The 25,934-nt window shown below is 49.1% G+C and overlaps 1 protein-coding gene across 7 annotated transcripts in view; it reads left to right on the top strand.

The window, feature by feature from the left end:
• Window positions 1-25,934, top strand: part of NTRK3 (neurotrophic receptor tyrosine kinase 3) — a 455,727-nt gene that overhangs the window by 121,529 nt on the left and 308,264 nt on the right. For 2 of the 7 annotated variants that reach the window (XM_073304181.1, XM_073304183.1), the window contains exon 1: window positions 21,061-21,724. The exons of 1 other annotated variant lie outside the window; for it this stretch is intronic. In XM_073304181.1, coding sequence (XP_073160282.1) covers window positions 21,477-21,724 — 248 coding nt within the window. In that variant the 5' untranslated portion in view covers window positions 21,061-21,476. Of the gene's footprint in view, window positions 1-21,057; window positions 21,725-25,934 lie in introns of those variants that run through there. 4 more of the 7 variants (XM_073304185.1, XM_073304184.1, XM_073304180.1 and 1 more) reach the window with 3 other exon arrangements.

Genomic DNA, 25,934 nt, shown 5'->3' on the forward strand with positions numbered 1-25,934 from the left:
TGCTCCACCCTGACAAAGGCCCAGCAGAATCCACTCAAATCCCAATGAAATCTGCACCAAGGACCCTCACACAAAGGTCTTCTGGGACCACTTTAGAGTCTCACTAAAGGCTTGTTGTAAGCAAGGCACAAGAATTAATTCTTCCGCTCTACTCCACGCTGATTAGGCCTCAGATGGAGTATTGTGTCCAGTTCCGGGTGCCGCATTTCAGGAAAGATGTGGACAAACTGGAGAACGTCTAGAGAGGGGCAACAAAAATGATTAAAGGTCTAGAAAACATGACCTATGCGTGAAGTTTGGAAAAATCGGGTTTGTTTAGTCTGGAGAAGAGAAGACTGAGGGGGACATGATAACAGTTTTCAAGTACATAAAAGGTTGTTACAAGGAGGAGGGAAAAAATTGTTCTCCTTAACCTCTAAGGATAGGACAAGAAGCAATGGGCTTAAATTTCAGCAAGGGCAGTTTAGTTTGAATATCAGAAAAAACTTCCTATGTCAGGGTGGTTAAGCATTGGAATAAATTGCCCAGGGAGATTGTGAAATCAATATCATTGGAGATTTTTAAGAGCAAGTTAGACAAACACCTGTCAGGGATGGTGTAGATAATATTTAGTCCTGCCATCTGTTCAGGGGACTGGACTAGTTGATCTTTCGAGGTCCCTTCCAGTCCTATGATTCTTTGATTCCTGAATAGCTTTTTCCACCTTTCAGCTTCAGACCATCCTCTGCTAGGGAGACCAGCTTTTGCTAGTCCATTTGGGAATTTACTCACAAGAAGATTCTTCAGGCTTCCAGGGCATGGTGACTAGCGGAGGGTTAGAAAGTTCCAGTTGGCAATGATCACCTGTAAATTTCCTCTCTCGGCTCATAGATTGCCCCAAAAGGAATGCCAGGCAGCCATGGGCAGCAGGCTCAAATTTGGATTTACTTCTGTTGTGCAGCCCAAACAGCTGCTGAGGGTGTCAGTTATAGAGACGTGATGATACTGTCACATTATTTATCATTTTTATTTCATTGCTTTCCAACGTTTGTAATACCCCAGAGCTCAGGAGCTTAAATAACAGCTCTCCCCATATCTCCAGTTGGAAAATGTTCATTCTTTTCCCTCTGAGTTCCTAATAACCATGATTTTAACCTGGTTTCTTTTATTTTTCTCTCTTTGTACTTGGGAATCGTCAGTGGCAGATCTGAGAAGACATGGGTATTTGCTACATGCAGCAGATGGAGCATATGAACACAAAACATTGTTTTTCTCCAGGTCCTACAGAAACATCAGCTGTCCTGTTTTTAATTTTGTAGTCACTTCTTTGATTGAGTTTAAAAAAATATATTTATCATCATGAGAGAATTTCTCACCTGGTTAAAGTGGGGCAGATTTGGGGTTAGAATATCACTTCAAGCATGATGTTGGGAATGGATCCAAGTACTCAGTCGGTACTTGGTGACTATTTCATAATAAATTTTGCCTTTTCTTCCCTTTGCAAATTGTTGATGGAGAGACCCTGGGTTTCTCAAATGTATTCTGTTTGGAATCACTTTCCATTTCCCGTTTGGATGAGCATAACTCACATTGGATTTGTGGTGTGGACGCTCGTGGCTGCGAGTTCAGTGCGCCTTTGTGGAGAACTCTCTAGAATATTTGCCATTTCTCCTGGCCAGGCAGTCTTTCCAGTAACCTCACTGGCTGCATATTTGTGGGGAGCAAACCTGGCATGGGTGCAGACCACTCGAAGGGAATTTATTTAAACATTGAGGTGAATCTCAGCTGTATTTGTCTGATTCTAACCCCAATTACTGCAGAGCCCTGATTTGCCTTTTGTTTAACGTTTCCTTTTCTTTCGTGTGAATTTTCAAAACCCAGTGGCAAAATCCGTCCAGTGTTGGCTCTTCCTGGCTCATGGACTCTGTTAGTGGGCTGAGCTCATGTCTTCGCCGGTCTCTGAGCCAAAAGCTTGTTCGCAGTCCTCTGTTACCAGTCGGTTTAAAATAGATGAGGTAAAAGGAGAACTTCTTCCCTTGACACCTCCAGGCATGGTGCATGCAGAGGTGGTCGGCTTACTAGTGTGCGTGGGGAGGCTCTGAAAGGGTCCCAAAGGGGCTGAGTGGAACCAGTCCCCTCTCAGAGTGAGGATCTGAGACACTCCACTCTCCCCAAGAGAGAGAGGGAGGGTAAATGCCACGAGCAAAACCAGGTCTGTCAGCCCCTCTCTGCTTATGTCTCCTAGCAAGAGGTCTTTTCTGTGATGCAGTGGTGCGGAAAGTGAGAAGGTGGCTCCTGGGCAGTGCTTGGCACTTTCCACATGGCTGCAGCAATTGGTATTTCAACTTAAATTCAAAGTCAGAGAGATTTCTGCTCTCCAGCCCTCTCCCACCTCAGCTCACCCGCTTCCCTCCTCTCAGGCCCCTTTGCCACATCCCCTTCTCTTTGATCCTCTCCTCAGGGTTCATTGCCGTCTCACTGCAGATCATCACACTGACACACAGGTTCTGTGCATGCCCTGGTACGCTGGGGTCCTCCACTGCACAGGGGAGCTCAGGTGCTCCAGGGCGGCCCAGGGTGGCCAGGAGGGGGCCTCTGTGGGTCTGGGTGCTCTGTGGACATCTGATCCAGCCTATCTCGGGAGATCATTGCTCCACAGAACAGACTGTGTTTAACAGCATCTTTTGGAAACGCTTTTGGGGAGAGGCTGCCACAGAAAACAAGGGGGGATTGGAAGCTAATTATCTAAACAATTACCTGGTCCCACTGAAAGGTAGCACCAAGCATGGGTGAGCTTATTCTGACTCTGTCCCTCTGTGGCAGGGCAGCATCGTTATCCCTGCTTTGAGAAAGTGAAGCTGAGGCGCAGAGAGGGGAGGTGACCTGCCCAAGGAGAGCTGGGAACAGAACCCAGGTGGCCTGACTCTCAAGGCCCTAGTCACTGCCTCTCTCAACATCCTCACCCTCCCGATGAGCAGGCAAACCAAGAAAGGTGCTAGATGTTAACACTTCTGAGGTATTCCCCGGGCCGGTTGATCTCAAAGGCTCTGGGAGGGGAAAAAGTAAACTTAGCTATCAGCGGGGAGTGGGGGACATAAAAATGTGTGCGTGTGAGGAGCTGAAAGCAAAATGCTGTCCTCTGCCATCCCGGTATTGTTCCTAGGTGGGAGATGTGCAGAGCCAGCAAGTGGAAAACTTCATCCTTTGATCTATTAGCAGCATGAGCAGGAATATCACTGAGAGAGAATCAGCAAAGAAGGTGAGCCCTGCAGCACTGTGAAGCAGTCATCTGTCTGTCTGTCTAACTAGGGGTTTTCCATCGCATCCATCGCCTTAGTATGTCTGAGCTGCACAGATATGTTAGATCAGCGTAGCATGGGTTTTGGAAGGACTTTGTGAAGTCTTCTGCTCTCCTCCTTTTCCTGCTTGTAGGAGGCACTGCTTGGGGAAAAGTTTTTATGAGTGGAAATGCTTTGTCCAAGAGCAAGCTTTGCATTTTGCCCTGAAGTTAGGCAGATCCTGGAGCAGCCTAATCTCCTCAGGAAGTTCATTTCCCAGCCGAACCTCCTTGACCGATAACATTTTGCCTCCATCTCTCACACACTTGGCCCAAGGCTTTGTCAGCGGCATTGCCCCCGCGGAGCACAGCTGTCTTAGTGGGTCAGAGATGGAGATGCAGTAGCTAATGTAGCTGGATCCTGAGCTGTTGACGGCTTTGAGTCTCAAGAGCACCGCCTTGGACCGGCAATGGCTGGGAGCTAGCAGAGGGTGTGAAGCAGGGGAGTGATGTGCTCCCGGAGACACGACCCACTTTGGAGATGGGTTCAGGGGTTGCTGCTTTCTACACAAGCTGCTGCCTCTGTGTTGCTTCCAACAGAAGCCCCACACAGTGTTTTACAGCAACCCAGTCTGAAGGTGCTGAACGTGTGAATCCCTGAAGCCAGATCCTCCTTCATGAGGAAAGGGCAATGTTTTCTCACTAGCTGGATGTGGGAAGAGGCATTTTCCAGCCGTGATGCTGCCTAATCATTTAGTCTCTGTGATGAGTCTAGCCAGACTTGGAAGCTTTGCCCTGCATGGGTGAACAGAAGCACGGGAGGTGGAGGTGAATGTCTTTGATGGGAGTTCTTGAAAATGTTTCCCTCTTGAGCAGTCTGAGCATTGAGATGTGAACATAAGAATGGCCACACTGGGTCAGACCAAAGGTCCATCTAGCCCAGTGTCCTGTCTTCCGACAGTGGCCAAGGCCAGGTGCCCCAGAGGGAATGAACAGAACAGGTCATCACCAAGTGATCCATCCCATCACCCATTCCTAGCTTCTGGCAAACAGAGGCTAGGGACACCTTCCTTGCCCATCCTGGCTAATAGCCATTGATGGATCTATCCTCCATGAACTTATCTAGTTCTTTTTTGAACCCTGCTGTAGACCTGACCTTCACAACATCCTCTGGCAAGGTGTTCCACAGGTTGACTGTGTGTTGTGCGAAAAAATACTTCCTTTTGTTTGTTTTAAACCTGCTGCCTGTTAATTTCATTTGGTGCCCCCCTAGTTCTTGTGTTATGAGAAGGAGTAAATAACACTTTCTTATTTACTTTGTCCACACCAGTCATGATTTTATAGACCTCTATCATATCCCCCCTTAGTCATCTTTTTTCCAAGTGTCTGTCTGTTACCACAAGGAGATGGTTTTTGAGCACCACCCAGGACTGTCTTTGTGCTCTGCCCTAGTCTGAGGCTGCACTGTGAACCTTCTCAGATGCTGGTGTAGGTCATGTGCCATTGGTTCTGAGCTGTCATTGCTTCCTGTGTGATTCAGTCTAGGAGTGGAGAACTGGAGATGGCTCTGAGGTTGGAGTGGCTTTCTGCATCCAGGGCTGCCTTTCGGAGGATCGGGAAGGCTAATGTGCATTTCAGTAAGGTTGGCCAGGTTGCGTATTTGAAAGAGGCACCAATTGTTAGCAGTGGGCATGGTTTGCTGCTTCCACCAGCCAGGTGACCCCCTCAGAGACCCAATATGCCAGCTCTGTCAGAAGCAATAATCTAGTGGCCATTTTGCCAAGGAGCTGGAACTCTCTGAGTTGTTCCCCTGGAGACAGGGCCTCCTGTGTGCTACCAAGCCCATCCTACATCCCAAGAGCCAGATCTGTAGAACAATTGGAAAGCCCTGAATTTATAAGGGGCATGGCGAGCTTGAGTCATAATGTAGAATCTTGCCCAGATGACACTGCTGTGTGGATTAGAGTTCATAATGGAATTATTTCCTCCCCCACAACAATATCCAGGATGGTGGCCACGAGCCCAACCCCACCGGGAACCGAGCACTGCCCCTGAGCAGAGCTTCCTTCCAGGGAGGGAAACAACATCTTATTTGATTAGCAGATAAGCTTGTGATTGTAACTCACCCATTGATAGTGAGCTACAGGTTCATTCTTCCCTAGAGTCTGTTTGTTGTGGGGGTGGACGGGGCTTGGTCACACACCCGTACTGAGCACACACATCCTACCTGACTTTTATACCCCCTCACAAACCCACACTACATTTATCCCCCATTGCGTGTGCATGTTGCTTCAGCCCTTAAACACTCCTCCAATGCATCTTCACACACCTTCACCCCTGCAACACCCACTCATACGCACCCTTTTAATCCTTACACCCCCCATGCATCTGCACCCCCTATAGCTCTCCTTTCCCCATGAAGACAGGCGCACATCCCAGACCCTCCTCCACTCACTGACCTCGCACACTCTCCCTGTAAGGTCTAAAATAAACTCCATCTGGAACATGTTCAAAGGCTAATGTGCATCCTCTCTTAATTATTGATTTGTTTATTACAGACACTTTGGCAGGACACTCACTGCAGCTTGTATGCCAAACTCTTGCCTCCGGTTCCCCTCTATGTGCACAAGGGACCGAGGGGAGGTTTAGCTGCGGGTGAGGAGGGGGAGACACAGGACAGTCACAGATTGTTGGCCTGTCCCCAGTCATGCCTCTCTGTCCCCACTAGAGCACTGGTGAGCTTCTGTGGTGCAAAAATTAATCATCATTATCCAAGTATGGTGTGAATTCCTCACGGTTTCCTGCAGAAACAACAGCAGCTCCCCTGTTGTCTCCCATCAGCTCCCCTGCCACATGTTGAATGGAAGGAGCCCCCTGGGTTTTGGGGCTCCTCCTGTAAGTAACACAGTATCACCTCTCAGTGTGTAAAGCAGAGTCTCCGGGAGCTGGCATGGTAGCTCAAAACACAATTATGCCATTGAGTACCGAGGCTGCTGTCATCTCTGTGCACGGAGAGATTAGTTCCTACACATTAGTGTGATGGTTAATGACTTTGCAAAGCCACTATTGAGAAACAGTGGCGGTGGTATCTTGAGATGTGCGCGCACGCACACAGCCCTGCCTCTACCAGGGGCTGTTATTAGCTCGTCACTTTCCACTCCAAGAGCTCAGACTTTCAGATAGTACAGGGGAGGCATCAAAATAGGAAAATAGAGACTCAATCAGCCACCGGGGGATTCTTCATTCAGTATGTTTTCTCCAGCCCTGGATGATGTAGCTGTTTCTTCCCAGGCTCCCAGGAACTGCCATACAAGATCAGACCAATAGTTCATCCAGTCTGGTGCCCTATCTCCCGCTCGGGACTAGATAACTGTCCCTTTTGGTTTGGCTAATTCAAGCTGGGTGTGTTGTACAACATGAGCCAAAGAGGGTGGTGTGGCTCTCTTCGTTGCAGCTAGTCTGAAAGGAAGGAGGCTGCCCACCCTGACACTGGATTGAATACAGTGTCTCCGTCTCGTGTACAAGCCGTGGGCTGGGGTTCAGATGGGAACAGCACATGTGTATTGCTTCTCCTGTTGCACAGCGGCGTCCCGCTGGGAGCTGTGGAGGTTCCTCACCAACACTGGAGTCCTTGTGTTTGGTGACTTCAACATTCACGTGGATGAGGGAGCTTTGGAAACAGCCCACGATCTCCTGGCTGCCAGAATGACCATGGGGTTGTGCCATGTGATGGCTGGCTCAACTCAGATAGCTGGGCACACTCTTGGTCTAGTGTTTGGGAAATCCGGAAATTATCTCCTTGTTCTAGACTGACTGTGGCCGCCTTTTATTTCAGGTTTGAACTAATTTCTCCAGTTAGGTCAAGAGACCTGTTTTGATGGTCCTGTTTCCAAAACATCAGGAAGCCCTATTAAACCTTCCAGCACCCAAATGGAGGGGGTGGGTCTATTTTCCTCCTTTCCAGAAAGTTGCCATTCTTACACTGCTTTAGGTGTTAGTGATGTAATTGACTTAGACCGGGGAGATCATGAGCCCCAAACCTAGGTTTTAGCAGGTAAGTATAGGAGTCACTCGATTTCAAATAGCTTCAGATAAATTCAGCCCTGCTGTAATCAGCAGAGTCCCACCAGGCAGGAGAATCTGTTAAGGATTTGGAGTTTGAAACAGGTTGTTAGTTTTTTTTTAAAAGCTATTCAGTTCCCTTTTAAGGACAGCCTAGGTTTGTAGAATGTGTGTGTGTGATTTGGAGCCAGGGAAAAACTCAGGGTAAGGAGGAATTGATTCTCTAGTGAGCTGTGATTTAACTTGAAGACTTGGTAGGGGGCTGGCGTGAGTGTTGTTTAGCCTCTGATGAGGTGTGTGTCACGACGGCTGTTCCTTTCGCACAATTTCCTTCCCGGCATGTGTGGTGCTGGGCTGGATATCACTAAAGTACACCGAGGTACAGCCTGGCAATAGGAGTGCTTGCCGTCTGGACCCCAGCCCCAGGAGCTGCTGCATTAGCATAGTTGCAATTTGTAGCAGTCTTGCAATCTAATGTCAGATGTTGCTGGCAAAGGGGAACTGGACCTGGGAAGTGCACAGAGGAACAGAGGCCAGGATAGTGCAAAATGTTATGTATTGGCAAGTAAATAGGAAAGGAGAGCTGTTAAGTGGTGTTAGGTCTCAGATTGAAATTTTGTAATGAATTTTTTAAAGCTTAATGCAAACAGAAATACCAGACATTTTCTGTTTGTTTAACATGTGCTTAAAATCGGCGGTTTTGTTTCTTTTTAAATCTACAGCCATTTTTTTCCAAAGGGGCCACTGCCTCCATTTGTGGATGCCCACCTTGAAAAACCTTAAAAGGCCTGATTTTCACAGGCATGGAGCACCCACAGCTCTCAGTGGCTTTAGTTAGAGGTTTCGGTGTTCAGCACTTCTGCAAATCAGGCCTTAGGCGTCTCAAGATGAACACCCAGAGACTATATTACCATCACTAGGGGACACTTCAGAAAATTCAGGCCTTCACTTCTTGGGGAAGATAATGTGGGAATATGTTTTCAGGTGGTGTGGGACCCCAGCTCCCTTTCTGTGGCATACTGTGTGTCCATAACTGGACTGCAGGGCCAAACCTGATCACGTGCCTTATTGGTTTCCTGATTTGAGCCCATGGTCAGGCAATGAACTGGTCAAATTCTCAGCTTTGCATCTGCAATCCAACTGTTAGCACACAGTGCAGGTGCACAAGGGGAGCCACGGGGCTGGACACCCCCCCTTATTGTTTCACTACTGTTTTGACATCCTCAGACGGCAGGCACTAAAGCAGAAATATAATGACTGTATTTCTTGTTACGTACATGGCAACACACTGGCTGTCTCTAGTGCTCACCGAGGCTTCTCTAGACAGCAGTGACTGGACTTGTGAACTGTGATGTAATGGCTTTGTGATATGGGAACTGGAAATAAGAAAGAGTTGGCTGTGTGGGGAAGAAATTGAGAGGGGATAGTGGGTGATGTATGGAAAGAAAATGGCTAATGTGGAGATGGAATAGGGACACCGAGACCATTTATACTAAATGCCTTTCTGAGGTCTGTAAGCATCATTCCTGTAGAGTTATCCCAGTGACCATGGGCACCTAATGACCGTGGCCAAAGAGCATGGTCCCATTATGTTAGGTGCTTACAAAAGAATGTCTTTGTCCCAGAGACCTCAATGTCCACTTCTGAGTCTTCATCATCTTTGCCACTAGCAAACCACCCTCGCCTCTGCTCATGATAGCCCCATAACACAGGAACATCAGAATCACTTGACTGGATTAGACCTATGGTCCATCAAGCCCAGTGTCTGGTCTCCAACAGCAGGCAAGACCAGATGCTTCCTAGGAAGGTGCAGGACATCCCACAGCAGGTGGTTAGGGATAACCTACTCCCTCCCCTTCTTCTTTTTGTCAATTTGTTCTTATAACTCTGGAGATTCATACTATCCGTAAAAACACTGGATCCTCTTCTGAATCCTGCTTGGGCCCATTAATATCTTCTGGCAATGAGTCCTCCAGGCCAGTGGGGTATTGTGTGAAGAAGTATTACCTTTTATAAGTTTTGATTTTGCCACCTTCCAATTCCACTGAATGTCCCCTTGCTCTTGTGTTTCAAGACAGGGGAAATAGAAGTTCTTCTCCAGACCATTCAGTATTCTGTGGGCTTTACTATGTCCCCTCCTATTCCTCTCTTCTCCAAGGCAGACCGTCTCAATCTTTTCAATCTCTCTTCATATGAGAGATCTTCACTATGCCATGATTCATTCTCATTGCTTTTGAATCCCCTCTATTTCCTTTCTGAGATGGGGTCACCAGACTGCATGCAGAATTCCAGGTGGCAGCTTAACAGCAATTGATATAATGGTGCTATAATCTTTTCCGTACTATTCTGCAACCTATGCCTTACGGCTGCTAACATTTTTGACCACTGTCTCATATGGAGCAGAGGCCTTCACAGAGCTGTCCCCTGGGTATTCATTTTGATGACCAGTTCCCTTATTCTTTAGAATCCACTGAAGTGTTTGAGTTGTTCCAATTAGTCCCTCCAATGTGCAGTCATTTGCAGTTGTCAATGCTGGATTTCATCTCCTTATCATGGACTTCATGCTACACTGTTTTGACCCATGTGATGTGATTCTTACCAGGATTGGGCTCCAGTGAACCCATGTGCCGTCCTTACCAGCATAGCCTTGCACCCAGCCAGACATCGGCAGTGTTTATTACCTGATACCCAACCTTACAGAATTATGTGTAAGCAACTGCAAAATGGTGAATCTATTTCCCCAGGCTTATTGTAAAGCAGGGCTGCAGGCAATGTTCTACTTGTAGATATGGAGAGGACAATGTTTTCATCTTTCTCTTGAAAATGGCATTTTTCAAAGTTTCCATGCCTGTGTACGAGCAAACGAGGCTTTAATTTGTGGGTTCTCCATTTCCTCTTCATGCCTGCTCAAATTTGAGTCCATTGTAATTGGTCGTGTCACTGGAAATTAGAGCGGATTGTGTGATTTCCTGCTCTGATTTCCATTTATCATATTTGGTATGTGTCTTTCTCTGTCTCAGCACATGTGGGAGTAGTAGCTCTGCACACAGCCATCTCCCTGCAGCCCTACCTGCTTTCGCAGCGTGGCTTTCCTGGAGGATGCGTAGCTGGGGAATTCTCAGCCAGGCAATCTGAGAGGCCAGTGAAGATCTGAGCCCAGAGCGGTGGGAGCCGCTCTCTCCATGTGGGTGGAGAAGCTCATCTGCCCTGTGGATGAAATAGACATCTCTATGGGTGATGATGACAATGGTGATCAAACCTGGCACCTCCACAGGGCTTCTATTCTTCAGAGTGCTTGCGAAACTCACCAGCTAATCCACACAATACCACTGTGAAGCAGAGAACGTTATCCACATTTTACAGAGATGCTGAAGTCTCTTATCTTGGGTGCCCAACTTTGGATAGCGAGGGCTTGTTTTTAGGGGCACTGAGCACCTGCAGCTGGCACTGAAGCACTTTTGAAAATTAGGGCCATCGGTGTCTCATATTTGGGCAACCAAAAGCCAGGGACTTGAAATTAGAAGCCACGGTTGAAAATCGGGCCCCAAGTAACTTGCCCCAGGCAATAGAGAGAATCAGTGTCAGAGCCAGGATTAGACCTTGGGAGTTTCTGGCCCCTGGTCTGGCACCGAGACCACTAGACTGTGCCTCTCAGTAGAATGTACAGGGCTTTTGTCTCCTTGCAGAAGTCTTTGGCATACCGAGTGGGACCTTCTAGGGGGACAGCAATCACCAGCGGCTACAGAATCTCCCTTGTATCTCCAATGGTCTGGTACTGCAGAGCTGGTGCAAACCTCACGGGATCTCATTCCACAGTCACGCTTTTCTTCTGCTAACGACAGCAACTGTAAGGAGAGAGGAGAAAGGGTGCAAACCCATTTGCCTCTGTCTCGGCCACTCTGTCTTTCCACCCCAAGAACCTCCTCAGAAGAACCATCCCCAGGGACTATGGTGCCTCTTGTTTGAAAAGCCTGTAGTGGGTGGGGAGGGAGCAGGAAATACACCATGGACAGCGACTTGCAGCAGGAGGCTCAGTTCCCTTCCACCCATCTGCAGGCAGAGTCCCTGATTCCTGTCCTAAGAACCCTGCCTCTCCCTGGGGACAGGCTGTCTCCAGACCAAGCCCGCCCCTGTCCTTTTAGGCTCCTTACAGCCCCTCATTGTAGTCTCCAGAGCAGCAGCCCCCTGCTCCCCTGGCCTGCCGCCCCATCCCCTGGACACAGTAGGGCGAAGGGAGGCGGAAGGCAGTGTAGGGAGCTGGTGTCTTGCTTGACCTCTCTTTGAGGTCACCATGAACAGCTGCTGGGATGAGCTGAGCTAGAGCCAGGAGCGATTCTGCTGTCTTCCAACCTCCCCAGCTGCTTAGACATTAACCCTTTGTTGCCTGCCTCCTAGTCTGATGTTTCCCAGGAGTGTGATTTTTCCCCCCCCTCCTCCTCCAACCCTCCCAGGCAAGGGTGATCTCTTTGCAGGAAGCTACCTCCTTTTGCTACACGTGGGCTTCTTCTGCCAAATGCTTGAAAAGAGATACAGACATCAGATCAAAAGCTGCCTGTTCCCAGGGCTTCAGGGAAAGAGGAGCTTTGCTTCAGTAGCATTCCTTTTGATGCTTGTGTGAGCTATATGGTCTGGGCAAAGCCAGGGAAACAGACGCCTCTAACTGTTTTTATTTTTGATACCTCTCGGTCGCACCTCCCGGTGACTCAGCAGGGAACAGTCTCCCCTGGAATCAGTACTGACCCCAAAACCCCAGCATGGGCCCAAGGGGGTGCTGTACTGCAGGGAGTGGCGAGCGGGACTCGGAGTCAACTGATCCCAGTGCCACAACGCAGCTGTAAGGGGTATTGTGCTGCAGGAGATGCCAGCTTTCAGATGAGATGGAGAACTGACGTCCTGGCCACATGTGGTCATTAAGAGCCCAGGGCACTTCCCCTAAGAATTGGGATGTTAGACTTCAGTGAACTGGCCAAGTTCCAATTTGGGAAATCACCTTCTTCCCTAAATTTCTCTCTGTAGTTTCAATCAGACATAGTATTCTTCACTTCCCATCCTAAAGTGTTGTCCAGTGTTGTTGAACAGCTGCTGCGTCCCACCCCAGACATGGCTGCATTTCAGTAATGTGCAAAGTGATACTTCCATATATCCTGTGTTTGTAAAGTGCAGCTGGGTCCTTCTGGATGTGAGGGGTTGGGGAAATGTTAGGTCATCGTTATCAAATAGCTTAGTAGGGTTCTGGTAATAGGGGACAGGGCGAGGCACGTCTCTGGGGTTGCTGAATCAATGTGAAGATCAGAGGAAGGAGGGGATGCTAGATCTTATAAGGACGGAGCATATATTGGTGTCCTTACCTTAGTCCTTAGTCCATCCCGTGCTTTGCCATTCTTGCTTGTCAACTGCCCTTCTCTCCAAATCTTCCCATTTCATATTGAGATGCTTGATGTTGTTCAGAACTGTTCATTTCCATGTTATTCGCGGTCTTCTGCTCCTTCTTCTTGCGTTTTCTGGCTTCCATTCAAGGGCGGTATTTGGTAAGCATTCTTTTTCCATTCTCAGCACATGTCCCAGCCACTGAGGTCTTCTTTTGTAGATTATTTGTGAGCGGGTGCCTTGTCCAGTCATTTTTCTGACTTCTTCATTCATCTTCCTATCTCTATATGTTATTCCCAATATTCTTCTCAGACATTTGTGATGAAATGCATCCAGCTTTTGCGTATCTTTCTTGGTAAGTTGCCATGTCTCACTGCTATATGTGGTGATGGTGATAACAATTGCTTTGTACACATTCAGTTTTGTCTTGAGGGAGATGTTTTTGAGTCTTCCAAATGCAGCGTTTGCCTTCCCGATTCTTCTTATTTCCTCAGAACTAGTACCATCTTGGCTGATGGTACTTCCAAGATACGCAAAAATGTCCACCTTCTCCAGTTTCTCTTCTTCAATTTTGATTTCTGTCCCTACAGTTCCCATTAACATGACTTTACATTTCTTTGCATTGTATCTCAAACCTATCTTCTCCATTACTTCTTTTACTTGGTTTGTGCATTTCTGTAGTCCATTGGCATCTTCATTGATATATTGGTGTGCTAACCCTTTAAGATCAAAGCCTCTTGGGAGATTGTGACTGTAATTTTCCCCTGACCTGGGAGAGGTGTGGTGCATGGTAATGATTAGGCTGAGGCACCAGGAGTAATAACCTTTATCTCAGAACCACTGGGGTGGAGGAAATAGGGTGACCAGATGTCCCAATTTTATAGGGAAAGACATGCTATTCAGGGCTTTGTCTTATCTAGGTGCCTATTACCCCCCACCTCCTGTGTCGATTTTTCACACTTGCTATCTGGTCACCCTAAGAGGAAAGATTACATCACGGAGAAGAGGGGACAGCCGGAGTGTATGATATTAAAGGAAACGATGTAATCAAAATGAGAGAGGCAAATGCTCATGATACAGCCCGGCTTCTGGTGTCCAAGACCTGACAGCTAAGGGAACAATCATGGGACATAGAGCTTTTCATCTCTAATCAGTTCCAATCCAGCCTATCTTAGTAGTGACTGAAATCTTTCTGCCCAGTGCCACTTGGGTGGCTTGTCTGGAACGAGTACTTGATGTCTGGCTTTCTCCTGGCAGACAGATGCCTGTGCAAGTCCAGCTTGAGAGTTTATGGTATCTCCTGCTGTGGCCGTTGTGGACGTAAAGAAGATGCGTCCCGCCCCTGGCATGTTGGCCTGAAAGTCCTGGTCAGCAGGACTGTTCTGAGTGGTTAGCAGCCTTTTGAGTCTAGGTTGTCTGTGCTTGGTTACAAACTTGACTCTTTCTCAGATTATAGCTGGGGGAGGGGCACACCAAATAGTCTGGGGCTGGATTGGCTGCTTCTGTGAGGGTGGATGTGTGTTTGAGAGGGATAAATGAAAGTTCTTACGGGACTCGATTTTAGACCTGAGTGGCTCACTGAGGTTTTGGTGGCACTTGGTCAACATCGGGCAAAGCCCTACAGTTTGAACCCGTTTCTCTCTTGGCTGAGAGAATCTCATGGGGTGTCACTGACTTCATTATTCGTGGAGACTCTCAACACATGCCTTAGGGAAGGCAAGATGCCAGCATGTCTTAAAGCAATGACTGCAAGGCTGTGCTCAAGAGATCACCTCTTAATTCTGACAGTCGAATCAGTTTTTGCCCTGTCCCTTGGCTCAGGGAGAAGTATGGGGTGTAAGCCACACCAACAATCCTTGAAGTTCTCAGATCTTCTCGACTCCCTTTTTGGTCTGGTTTCGGGCCTGTGTGTTATGGAGACTGCATTGGGTTTGTTGGGTGATGACTTCCGTCTGGTGAAGGACACACACCAAGTGTCCACGGTCATTCCTTTAACTGTCTGCAACCTTGGGGACACCGACTGAGTTACTGACCAGGTCCTGGCAGAGACACACAGAGAGCAGTGATCTCTCACCTGCTCCAGATGCCTCCTGGGAGGTGCTGCAGGAATGTTTCTTGTTCCATGTGTTTATTGAGGCCTATAGGAGAGATGGTGAGGTGGGGTGAATCACAGCGGAGCCACTGGTATGCTCTTTGCACAGAGTTCTTATGTCTCTGTTTTGCGGGCACTTCTGAAGCACAGAACAGATGGATTCCTCCACACACCCCTGCAAAAAACCCCTGGCTCCTGGCAAAGGGGGATGCTCCTGCTTCACCAGTTATATTTCTTCCCCTGCTTGAAATACATCTCTGAGTGTTAGTTTTCTCTGTTAGCTGCAGAGAAAGCCAGGGCTTCACACAGAACCTTCTCATTAGCTGCTGAAGCAGGGCCCACCTGGCATGGCAATGGCAGGACAGGGAGCGGGAATCTCAGCTCGGAGGTACCCTGCACTAGATGGCGGGCCCTATGCTCTCACTCAGAACCGCCTTTGAAGCAAGAGGCCCGAGACCTTCCAAACTTTCCACAATTCTAAAACTCTCCTTTGCAGGAACGCATTCCTAGGGATCTGGGGAGTTCTGCAGCCATATGAGCGTGTTGTCAGTGAGCTTTAGGGAAAGTGGGAGCTGCAGTAACTTTATCAATTCATTATAGAGGAATTGAAAACCTCCGCATATAGATTTACACTCCATTATCATGCTAACTCAGATATAAGCCCTACTTTCCAGGCACAGAACATCCTGGCTGCAACTTGGGCTTGAATTGTAACAGCCACGAGACAATAGCCAGGAGCTGCTTTGGAAAATGTAGGACAGCAGGCAAACACGCTGAGAGCCTGGGCTGCTTGCAGTCATCATGTGGAGCGTGAGTGACAGGGGAAAGGGCAGAGACGAATCCTACCTACTGCCTGGGGTTGCAGGGGGTGGGTTCACAGGCCTGCGGCTGCCTTCACTGATGCTCTGTTGAGTTCACACCTGCCCACGGTGAATCTGGACAGAAGTGATGGAGATAGATTCATGGTAAACGCCTCCAAGTAAGGGAGAAGTTATGGCTGTGGCCTTGTGCTGTTGATACTTGGCCCTGTTTGCAGGTTGAAGGGGGTGAAGCATAGACCCTGTATCTCAGCAGCATAGGTGCTTGCTTGCTTTCCCTCCCCCACTTCCCTCACTCTGGGGTACAATACTTGTAGAGGCGGTGTACAGGTGGAAGCATTGGGGCGGGGGCATAGGGAAGAACCATTTTCTCTGACTCACTCCTTCCACCAGCAGGCTCCCACTCATCCCCATGTGGCACCAGTCCCCTCCCCTCTTCCAATCCTCCCCATGTAAGACAGAAAAAGCTCACTATTAAGGATTCTACACCCAGCCCCTTCAGTTACAGGCTGGGGAAGATCCCTGTGCACACTTCTGAGTCCCATGTCAGAAGCAGGGAGGGCAAGACTTGCCATTCCTGATATATCTAAGGAACAGTGAAGATGCAGGGGAAAAATCTTGTCCAGCCACCTTCTTGCCTCACAAAGAAGCAGAAAAGAGCACAAGTCCGGTTGTTTTTCCCCCTTCAAGTCACTTCAGTGCTCTGTGACTCAGTTTACCAATCTGTCAGATGGGTATGATATACAGTCCAATAATGGGGATACATTGCAGGGGAGCTGTGTGGATTGGGTCATTATTGCCTGGAGAGTTCTTTGAGGTCCTCGATTAGGAGGTGTTAGAGAAGGACAAAGTCAGCATTGCCACTAATGTCCGTACAACGCCTCGAGATGGGAAACTCTGTCGGAGCTAAGAATTAGTATTATTTACACTTGCAGCACTACACGCCACAGTGATAGCACAGAGCTCCTCTGCAGCACTTTATGGCCCAGGTTTTAAAATGATCTGTGAAAAATGCACCGGCGCGACTTGGCTATCGAATCCCTGCGAGTGCACAATCAGCCACGGTAATTACATGGTTATTCTTTTGTTATCCCTTGTGACCCAAGCAGCCAGTCAGAGTTTGGGACCCTGGGGTTGTTTCCAATGAAGGAGACACCGATGAGGCACTTCTTTGATGCAATCTTTTTTATTTACCAAGAATATACAAAGTCCCGTTTCCCTGAACACAGGAGGAATCAAATAATGGGAGGCAATGTCCTTGCTCACAGGTCCAAGGTTCTTTTAGCTGGCACCTCCACCCTAAATCTCTCTCTAGGCTTCTCCCAGGGCCACATCACACTTCCAGGCTGTGTCTGTCTCTGTCCTGCTTCTTCCTCACCACATCAACCCTTGATTAAAATAATACTGAGCAAAATCCCTCTGCCCACACTGTAAATTCCTGATCTCATTCACGTATGCCATTGCTTTGGGCGATGATGTACGCTTAACTGCCCCAATGGTTATATTAAATGAAGGGCAGTGGTTAAACCTATATTATTATTTGCAGGACCGTAGTGCCCATGTGTGTCTATCTGTCCAGGTGCTTATATGAGCTCTCCATCACTGAAGTAGCTGAGCAAATGGTCACCCAGACATCTAATTGGACTTTGCATGCACAATCACTGTGAATGCCCAGGGGACTTGTGCATACAATAAAATCTGGCCCCGTGTTTTCAAAGCACTGTGCAAACATTGGGATAGATTCGCTTCTGCTTGAAGGCCCCAGCTGCAGGGGAGCCCTCTCAGGAGTAGAGGAGGCACAAGAGTGCAAGTGGCCCTCATACCTGTTGTGCCCAGAGCCATCTGGTGCAGCCCTAAAATGGGGTGGGGGCAGCTAGGAGAGGGGACAGAGCCAAGGAAGGCCCCTGGCAGAGGTGCTCCCTGGGTCGATTTGGTGGGATTCTAGTGGGGCTCCGCCCCTGGCTGGACACTACTTGCCCTCCTGTAGGGGTGAATCTCGCCTCTGGTGCAGCTACCCACATGGGCACAAGGAGCGTACATTGGAGCCCCCGTGGGCCTAGCCATGAATCAAGCCCACTAGCTAACACATACGAGCCCAGCCCTGAATCCCTTACTCAGCTTTGACTCCCTCCTTCCTCAGCGAAAATACCCATGAGAATTTTGCCTGGGTAAAAAGGTCAGGACTTGGCCCTGTAACTGTAGACCCAGACATAGAGGTCCCTATGCCCGTTAACCCCACGCACGCGCCCGCTCTTGGAGCAGCGCAGCTCTGGGGAATACTAGCTACTTTCCAGGTCTGACTGCTCCTCTGCACTTGCTAAGCTGAGTGACATGCCTGTCCCCTCCTTTTCTGGTCATCCTTTTGTGACAGATGTTTCTCCTCTCCTCCTGTCTGCCCCAGATGCCAGGCAGCCCTGCTTCTTGGCTTCTCGTGTCTCCAGCCCAGCATATAACTAATAGATCCCCTCCTCAATCCCATTTTGCTGTCATAATTAAGCTTATTCTGCCATATCCCCTCTTGTTCCCAAGCAGCTCTCCAAAGGGTCTTTGGAGGTTTCTTATTTGTTCTAAATCCAAGTATCTCTCTCTCTCTGCTTCCAGAATGTGCGGAGGAGAATTTAAACAGGGACAGGGGGTGTTAAAACCACAATGTTTCTCTTTAAAGCGGGTCTGCCACCATGGGGCGAGATGCTCGTGCATGAGTCACACCCAAATGCTAAGCAAGATCACAGCTCCTTGGAATACAGAGCACCGGTGGGATCTGCGAATCTATTGCTCTGAAAGTGCAGGTGGCAACAGGTGGGTAGCCTCCAGATGCTGCTCTTGTTCTGTTTGGCATAACTATCCAAGAGATGTGCCCTCAAACAAAGGGATTTGCCATCTCCTCCTGCTAGATCCTGCAGTGATGTCCTCTTACCAGAGGCATTTCCATGGCAACACACTGTGATATCACAAACGCAGGCAGTTGACCTCATGACAGGGTCCAGTAGAAGGAAACCCCCTTGGTGCTAATCTGCCACCCAAAGAAGCGTTGTTATATATTGGGTAACAAAACACACAGACCTGCCACTCCACTGTTTGATGGAACCCACCCTTCTGGTCCCCCAGCACAGCTGTGTGTCTGCACGGGAGCCTGCTGTTTGTTTAGGGCAGAGAGATGATTTTTTCCATGCAGCGCCAAGCATGCTGTCAGCACGCAACAGATACATAACAAGAAGCATGAGAAGCTGCGTTCCAGAGGCTGGGAGGAAAAGAGGAGTGGCTCTCCTTAAATATATTGACAGATGTAACGAATAATAAAATGACGTTGCCGATCTCTAGCCTCTTCAATATCTGGATCTCAAAGCTTTTCCTGAACAGGAATGAACAAATCCTCCTGCTTCCCTGAGGTGAGTCACGATCATTATCTCCTTTTACAGATGGGGAAACTGAGGCACGGAGGGAGTCTGAGCAAAACTTTCAATCCTGGGTGCCTGAAGTTAGGCACCTCAATATGTACTGAGGGACTGAAATATGTGACCTGATTTTCAGTGGTGTTGAGTCCTGACAGCACCCACTGAAGCCAGTGAGAATCGGGTCACTTTTATTTAGCTGCCTAGCTATGGGTTTAGGAGTCTATCTTTAGTAGGGTGGCCAGATATCCCGATTTTATAGGGACAGTCCCAATATTTGGGGCTTCTTCTTATATAGGTGCCAATTACCCCACACCCCCGTCCCGATTTTTCACTTACTATCTGGTCACCCTAATCTTTAGGTACCCAAGTCTGAACATTTTGGCTTGAGTATCTTGCTCCAGGCCACACAGAGGGTCGGGGACAGAGGAAGAGCTCAGTTCTCCCAATTTTCAGCCTTAGCTACGGGACCATCCTTCCTCCCACTCAGGAAGACATTACAGCAAATGGACACCAGTACAACTACCCCTGATGACAGGCGGTAGAGATGGGAAAGCCCCGTTAGGTCCCATCTAGTCCATCTGCAGAACCCGGTAGGATCCTTCCCTCTAGGCTATTTACTAGATCTTTTTGTCCAGTCTAGGACAACAAACAAATGCCTCAGGAGTGTCCAGCGCCTAGCACAGTGCGCGACTGGGCCTCTAGGCGCTAAGAAATAACAGGGATGCTTTTGAAGTTTGATCCCAGCTGACAGCCCCACTTCAGCTGCCTCGCTGATATGCTGTATTAACTCTGGGCTTTGAATGGCAACCCCAGCCCCCTTGTGTGGCTTGCACGAATTGCTGGGAATCCTTCGTGAAAGATGCAGGTCAAGCTGCAGCCTCTCTCTCCCCCTTGCTCTTCCTGCTGGCCTGGTTTGACTGCATGTAGCTTCGGTGCGTTTATTTGCCTGCTGCTAAGCTGCCTCCCTCCCCGATCGCGCTGCTTTGATTCAGTAAACAGCCAAGACTTCCAGTGTCCCCCCCCCGCGGACTAAGCAGCGAGTCCCTCTCCCTGGCAGCGACCCGCCTGAGATAGCTGGAGTGATTCACCTGTAATTCCTCTCCTCTTCCCCACCACCCGCCTGCCGCTCGGCTCCTTTATCATCATGGTGTTCTCTGTGCGGAGGAGCAGAAACAAGAAACTAAAGAAAAAAAAAAAGCACGTAAAAAAGCGCTGTAGAAGAGCAGAGCAAATTAAGCAGCCCCCGGATCCGCTTGGGTTTGCGCTTGCCAAAAATGCACCATGCATCTTAATTCGCTCTGCTGCTCAGCTCTCGCACGCGGCTCTCCTGGTGCCATTTCGGCGCTCCCAGGCCAGCCTTTCCAACACTTCATTCGTCTTCGGGTGTGTGTGTGTGTGACGGCAGAATCTGCTGGTGCAAGGGAGCGAAAGAGATCCCCCCCCCTTGCCTTGCAGCTCGCCGGGCAGTTCCAGACGATCCACTGGGTCCCCGTTGCATTGTTCCCAGCCGCCTCTATTTTGGCGGGGGTGCATTTTCTCGAAAGTGCTTCTTGGGCGCTCTCCAATCTGTTTTACACCCACCCCTGGGAGCTGCCTGTTATCTCCCCGGGATCCTGAGCAAAGAAACGCCTAACCCGGAATCCGCGCCGGGGTCAGGCTGCTCGGTTTCAGTGCGTATCTTTCCGGCGGGCTGTCCGGATTGCAGCGGAAAAAAAAAAATAAAATAAAATAAAAAGGAGAAAAAGAAAGTAAAAGCAGCGGGAGACCATCTCCCCTCCCCCTCTTCTCAATTGCAATCCCAACTGGAACTTTCCCTCTTCCAGCCGGGATGCCTTTCCTCCTCTCCAGTCCTCAGCTTTGATCCCAGCCTCTTCTTTTAAGTGGAAGGGGGTGGGGGGTGGGGATCCTTTTTATTGCAGAGAGGGAAACACGCCGAGACGGGGTTTCTTTGCAGGCATTTGGGCAATCTAGCTCTACGGATACGCATATATTTTTGCACGCATCTCCTGCTGCAGCAGATCCAGCCAGCGTGGGGGAGGGGATGGAGAGGGTGCACCCTCCTCTCCTGATCCTCTCTTCTTGCCTCTGTGTGGGTTTCTTTGCAGGTGTGTCAATTTTAATTCTGCCCAGTAGGTGGGACTTGGTGACTTTAGCACCATTTGTGTGCGTGTGTGTGTGTGTGTGTGCGCGCGCGTGCTGCCTCCCCATCTTCTATTGCAATCCTCAGAAGTCTCTCCGAGGGAGCGGGAGAGCGCCTGATACCGAGAGCCAGCCTGCAATCAACAAGGCACTATGCATTTCAGACCGCTACTGTAGGGGGAATTACAGCTTCTCCTAGCCAGCTGCCAGCATGATTTCATCTGCTGGAGGATTTTTGCATCTGATCCTTTGAGTTTTTTCCTCCCTCTGTCTTTGTTTCCTTCCCCTTCTCCCCCCCATCCCCCTTTCCTCCTCCTCCTCCTCTTTTGTAGAAGCAGCAGTCGGAGATGGATGTCTCTCTTTGCCCTACCAAGTGCAGTTTCTGGAGGGTATTTTTGTTCTGGAGCATTTGGGGAGACTATCTGCTTTCGGGGCTGGCTTGCCCTGCGAATTGCCTTTGCAGCAAGACAGACATCAATTGCAAGAAGCCGGATGATGGGAACCTCTTCCCTCTCTTGGAAGGGCAGGATTCAGGCACCAGCAATGGGAACACCAGCATCAACATCACTGACATCTCAAGGAACATCACTTCAATGTAAGTCAGCTCTTCTCCCCACCCCAGTGGGTGCCCTTTCCTCTACTGCTGCCCGAGACACAGGGTGTGTGTGTGTGTGTGTGTGTGTTTAAGGGGAGAAACTGGCGTGTGGATTTCAGGTGCCCTCAGCATTGCTATGGATGATGCTTATTCCCTGCCTGCCTCAGACCCGTTATGCCTGGGGTGCGTGCAGAGGACGCGAATCTAATTTTCTACCCCCACTGAAACAGCAACAGTTTGGCTCACGTTTAAGTGGGGGTAAAGTAAATGAGACGAAATGGCTTAGCAGGGGCGGGCGGCGGGCAGAGATGCTGTAAAGCGACCCCTTCTTTTCACCATTTGTGTTAGCAGAGAGATGAAACACACACACACACAAACTGGGCACCTAAAGCAAGTTCTAAGCCGCCTGCTCCTTTAGAGACTTCGGATCCGATTAAACTGTCATTTGTTATTCCCCCCACTGGCAAACCCACCCTCCTGTGCCCTGGCTGTGTGTATCTGGGAATCTGCAGTTTCTCCTTTTTAAGAGAGAGAGAGAGTGAGATGCCCCTCAAGTTGTTACAATTTCCCAGCCCCACTCGGATGCTGAGCTGGGATTTGTGTATTTTGATCTCAAGGTAGCGGGGGTATGTGTAGGAGGCAGATATTTGTAGTTGAGCACTTTGCGTTTGTTTGCATGCTTGTTTATCTGGAAAATCAACTGGAAGTTGCATTATCCTTGTTTGGAGAGGCTGGTAGCAAAAGCCCATGCAAATCTCATCAGCGTAGAGTAGGGAAAGGACTGGATTCCTCCCCCCCTTCTCCCCCCGTGCTATGTTATGTGTGTGCTTAAAAAATCCCTCATCTTCTGCAATCTCTGCTCTTCAGCGTTCAGTACATTTTCGGGGAGGTGAACTGCAAGGCATTTCATTATTCTAATGCTAATTGAAATGTGAGCATTTAGGGAAATGTAGCCCCATGAGTAAGTTGCCTGTGGGAAGTTGGACAGAAATGAGGTGGAATGCTTTATCCTGGCAGTTAAATGCAGCAAGGTTGGGAATGAGTAATTGCCGGTTATTTATTTATTTCCCACCTCCATTGTGAAATAGCTTGTTGGAAGGGTGCTCTTTGATGGTTCGTTTCCCGAGGCTGTGCTATTTGGTCACAGTGCAATTGTAGCAGTGCTATGGAATAATTGTGATACCCTACTTAAGAGCATTGCCAGGCACCTTTACCGGATAAAGAGGACTGGGCTAACACAGACCCATTGCTGTTAACGGGTTTAATGTAATGAATGCTCAAGCAGTTCTCCCCACGTCCAGGTCTAGTGAGGAACGCGGACCTATTCCCATGCTATGGCTTTCCCTTTCCAGCAAATTTGCTCTCCAGAAACTAAAGGGATCAGGGAAAGTAAATATGAACCTAATGTAATGTTTGCGTGCCAAATGGCCCATATTTACCCTGTGCCGGTGTATTGCTGGGGATGCTGGAGCAATCCAGATAACACTAGGAAAGTGGGAGAAACTTGTGTTTATTACTGTGCTTGCCGTTTGTTGTGTTTTTCTCTTAACCCTTTGTTGTCAGCATCAAGCAGGCTGTAAGAGGGGAGAGAGCTAGCAAATTGTTTACTGTACTGTGGCTCAGAGGCAGCTTGTGTGGCTGTTACTTAGTACGTGTTTGTGTGTGTGTGTATATGCACAATTCTGAACTGCGGGAAGAGACACTACAATGTGAACCCTTGTGTCTAGAAAATGTCTTTACTGCTTTGAAATTGAAAAATGCTGGAGTCAACCAAAAACCCAACCCAAACAAAAATCCTAAAACCCAGCCCCAAACCTCTCAACTCCATTAGCAGATGTTTTCAGGAGAAGAGCATCTTTTCAGGACAGGAATAATGAGAGGGTGACTGGGTAAATCTGTTTGTGTTCCCCCTAGAATAATATGTCTTCCCTGGCTCCCCACCTCCCTAAATGGACTTCTGTAGCTGTGGAAGAAATGGTGGTAACTGAATTGAGGCTAATCCATAACCACCACTACTGTGATTCAGGATTTTAGGCTGAATATCAGGGAAGATGTCTGGACAGTGAGATCTGTGACACGGTGAAAAAGTCTCCCCAGGGAAGAGATGAAAACCCAGGCGTTCAGGATGCTTACAACTGGCACTAGCCATTGTACTTGGAGGGGGCAACCTGGTGGGCTAGATGGCACCTAAGAAGTCGTTTCCTCCTGCGATTTGTGTGGGATTCCTTCGGGACCTGAGTGCGTGGCCTGAAGGAGCTAGGGCAGAAACTCGTGTTTAGCAAGAATACTCTGCTCACTCCGCCCTCGACAGAAAGGAAGGCTAAGACAGGGCTGATTGGGTCAGTTCATGGGGAGAGAAGGTCAAAGATCATCCCTTCCCCCACCTCTAGATTTTAAATATAGGCTATAGTTCAGCCCCCTCCTGGCCTGCCAAAACTATGTTGTTGCCAAGGAAGTTACAGTGCCCAGATGCTAGGGTGATGGGCACGTTTCCAATCCCCCTAATAACGAATCCACTGCCTTCCCCAAAGAGAAGAGTGTGATTCTCCCTTATGCCAAATATCACCTTTGTGTCATCCTGCTTCATCCTGTTTCCTAGTGTAAAAGCCCATTGGGGCTTTTCTTTCGTAAGCCAGAATGACTTAGTGGTGTGCAATTGCCTCAGTGGGCCGCAAGTGAGATGGGCTGGGGGTCGTTTAGCTCTCTAGCCCCTCGTGGGGAATGGTGTACAAAAGAAAGCAAGTAGCTAGCTTGCAGCCCCTGCCCTTCCCGTCAGTCTCTGGAGAGGGGTGTGGGACTGTGTTGGCAGGGTGGATAGCGGAGCTCTGGCATGCTCCGCTGTAATGGATCCTGTGTCTCTGGGCCTGTTCTCCAGTCCCCGCTGCGCAATGCCCAGTGTCTGGGAAGGCATCTCTAGCTTTCAAGAGACTCCCGTGAAGGCTTTCCCTTTGCGTGGCTGTTGAAAACATGAGTGAGGCGTGTTGCCGCTGAAATGTTCTTTCCCTGAAAGGCCACAGGGCCGAGGGTGATGCCTTCCCCGTTGCCAAACGACAGACCTGGCTGCTGGTAAAGCTACGCTCACAGGGTCTCTCTGGTGGATTGAACTGTGGAGATGCAAGGGCATTTTCATCAAGGGAAGGGTTGGGAAAGAGAGAAGGGGCCGGGGGATGGGAGGAAGAGGATCCTAGGTGATGAACACTCCATTCATCTTTATTTTAATTTCCAAAGCCCAGCAGGAGAGGCCAGGAGCCCTTTTGCTACAGGTCTTCAAAAGAAAAACATCCCACTGAAGGAGGGAATATTCTCATCTCGGGATGAAGCCACTGGAAGCATTTTGCTCTGGTTCTGTAACATCCCGGAGGCCATCCAGGCCAGGGCCCCCTTGTGCTAGGTGCTGCACAAGCAGATAGGAAACAGGGACCTGTCCCAAGAGCTGAGAGTCTAACAGATGACATCACAGTGGCGTGAGGCAGAAGAATGGGCCGAGGTGGGGGAAAGGGGTAATATGCTATGGGGTAGCTGCAGTTCTTAGCCAATCAGTGTAGTGATCACAGCTTGCCAGCTGCCGAGGTGTCCTTAGAATCATAGAAAATCAGGGTTGGAAGGGACCTCAGGAGGTCATCTAGTCCAACCCCCTGCTCAAAGCAGGACCAATCCCCAATTTTTGCCCCAGATCCCTAAATGGCCCCCTCAAGGATTGAGCTCACAACCCTGGGTTTAGCAGGCCAATGCTCAAACCACTGAGCTATCCCTCTCTTCTTGTGTCCTTGTTTGTTATATTTGGGGCCCAGTTCTTTGGAGCCTGTTTGGGGCATTCACTCTCCTTTCCCCCATCAATGGCAGAGGAATTACCAGCAGCCAGGATCGGGACCCTGGCATCTCATATCTTCGGATCCTGCCAGTGCTGAGAAGCTCTTCGCCACCTTCCTCTCTTCTGGGCAGTTCCCAAGCCCAAGCCATGCTGGCGTTCCTTCCCTTACCTTGAAATCAGCCCAGAGGGCTCAGTTTGTGCAGGCTTGAGCAGCCGCATGTCGCTCTGTCATGGCCTGGCTGTCGAGCCGTAGTGGTCAGAGTTCGAATTGCGTGCCGACTTGCCAGTTCACTGTAGCAGATTCCCCCAGCTGTCTGTGTGGGGGGAGATTGTGCGGTGTGAGCGCAGCTGTGCATGAAGGCAGCCCTTTGGCTAGTGATCAGCCACGGCCACCGCTCC

The sequence above is a fragment of the Lepidochelys kempii genome, chromosome 10 (genome assembly GCF_965140265.1).
Source record: "Lepidochelys kempii isolate rLepKem1 chromosome 10, rLepKem1.hap2, whole genome shotgun sequence".
In the NCBI taxonomy this organism is placed as follows: domain Eukaryota; kingdom Metazoa; phylum Chordata; order Testudines; family Cheloniidae; genus Lepidochelys; species Lepidochelys kempii.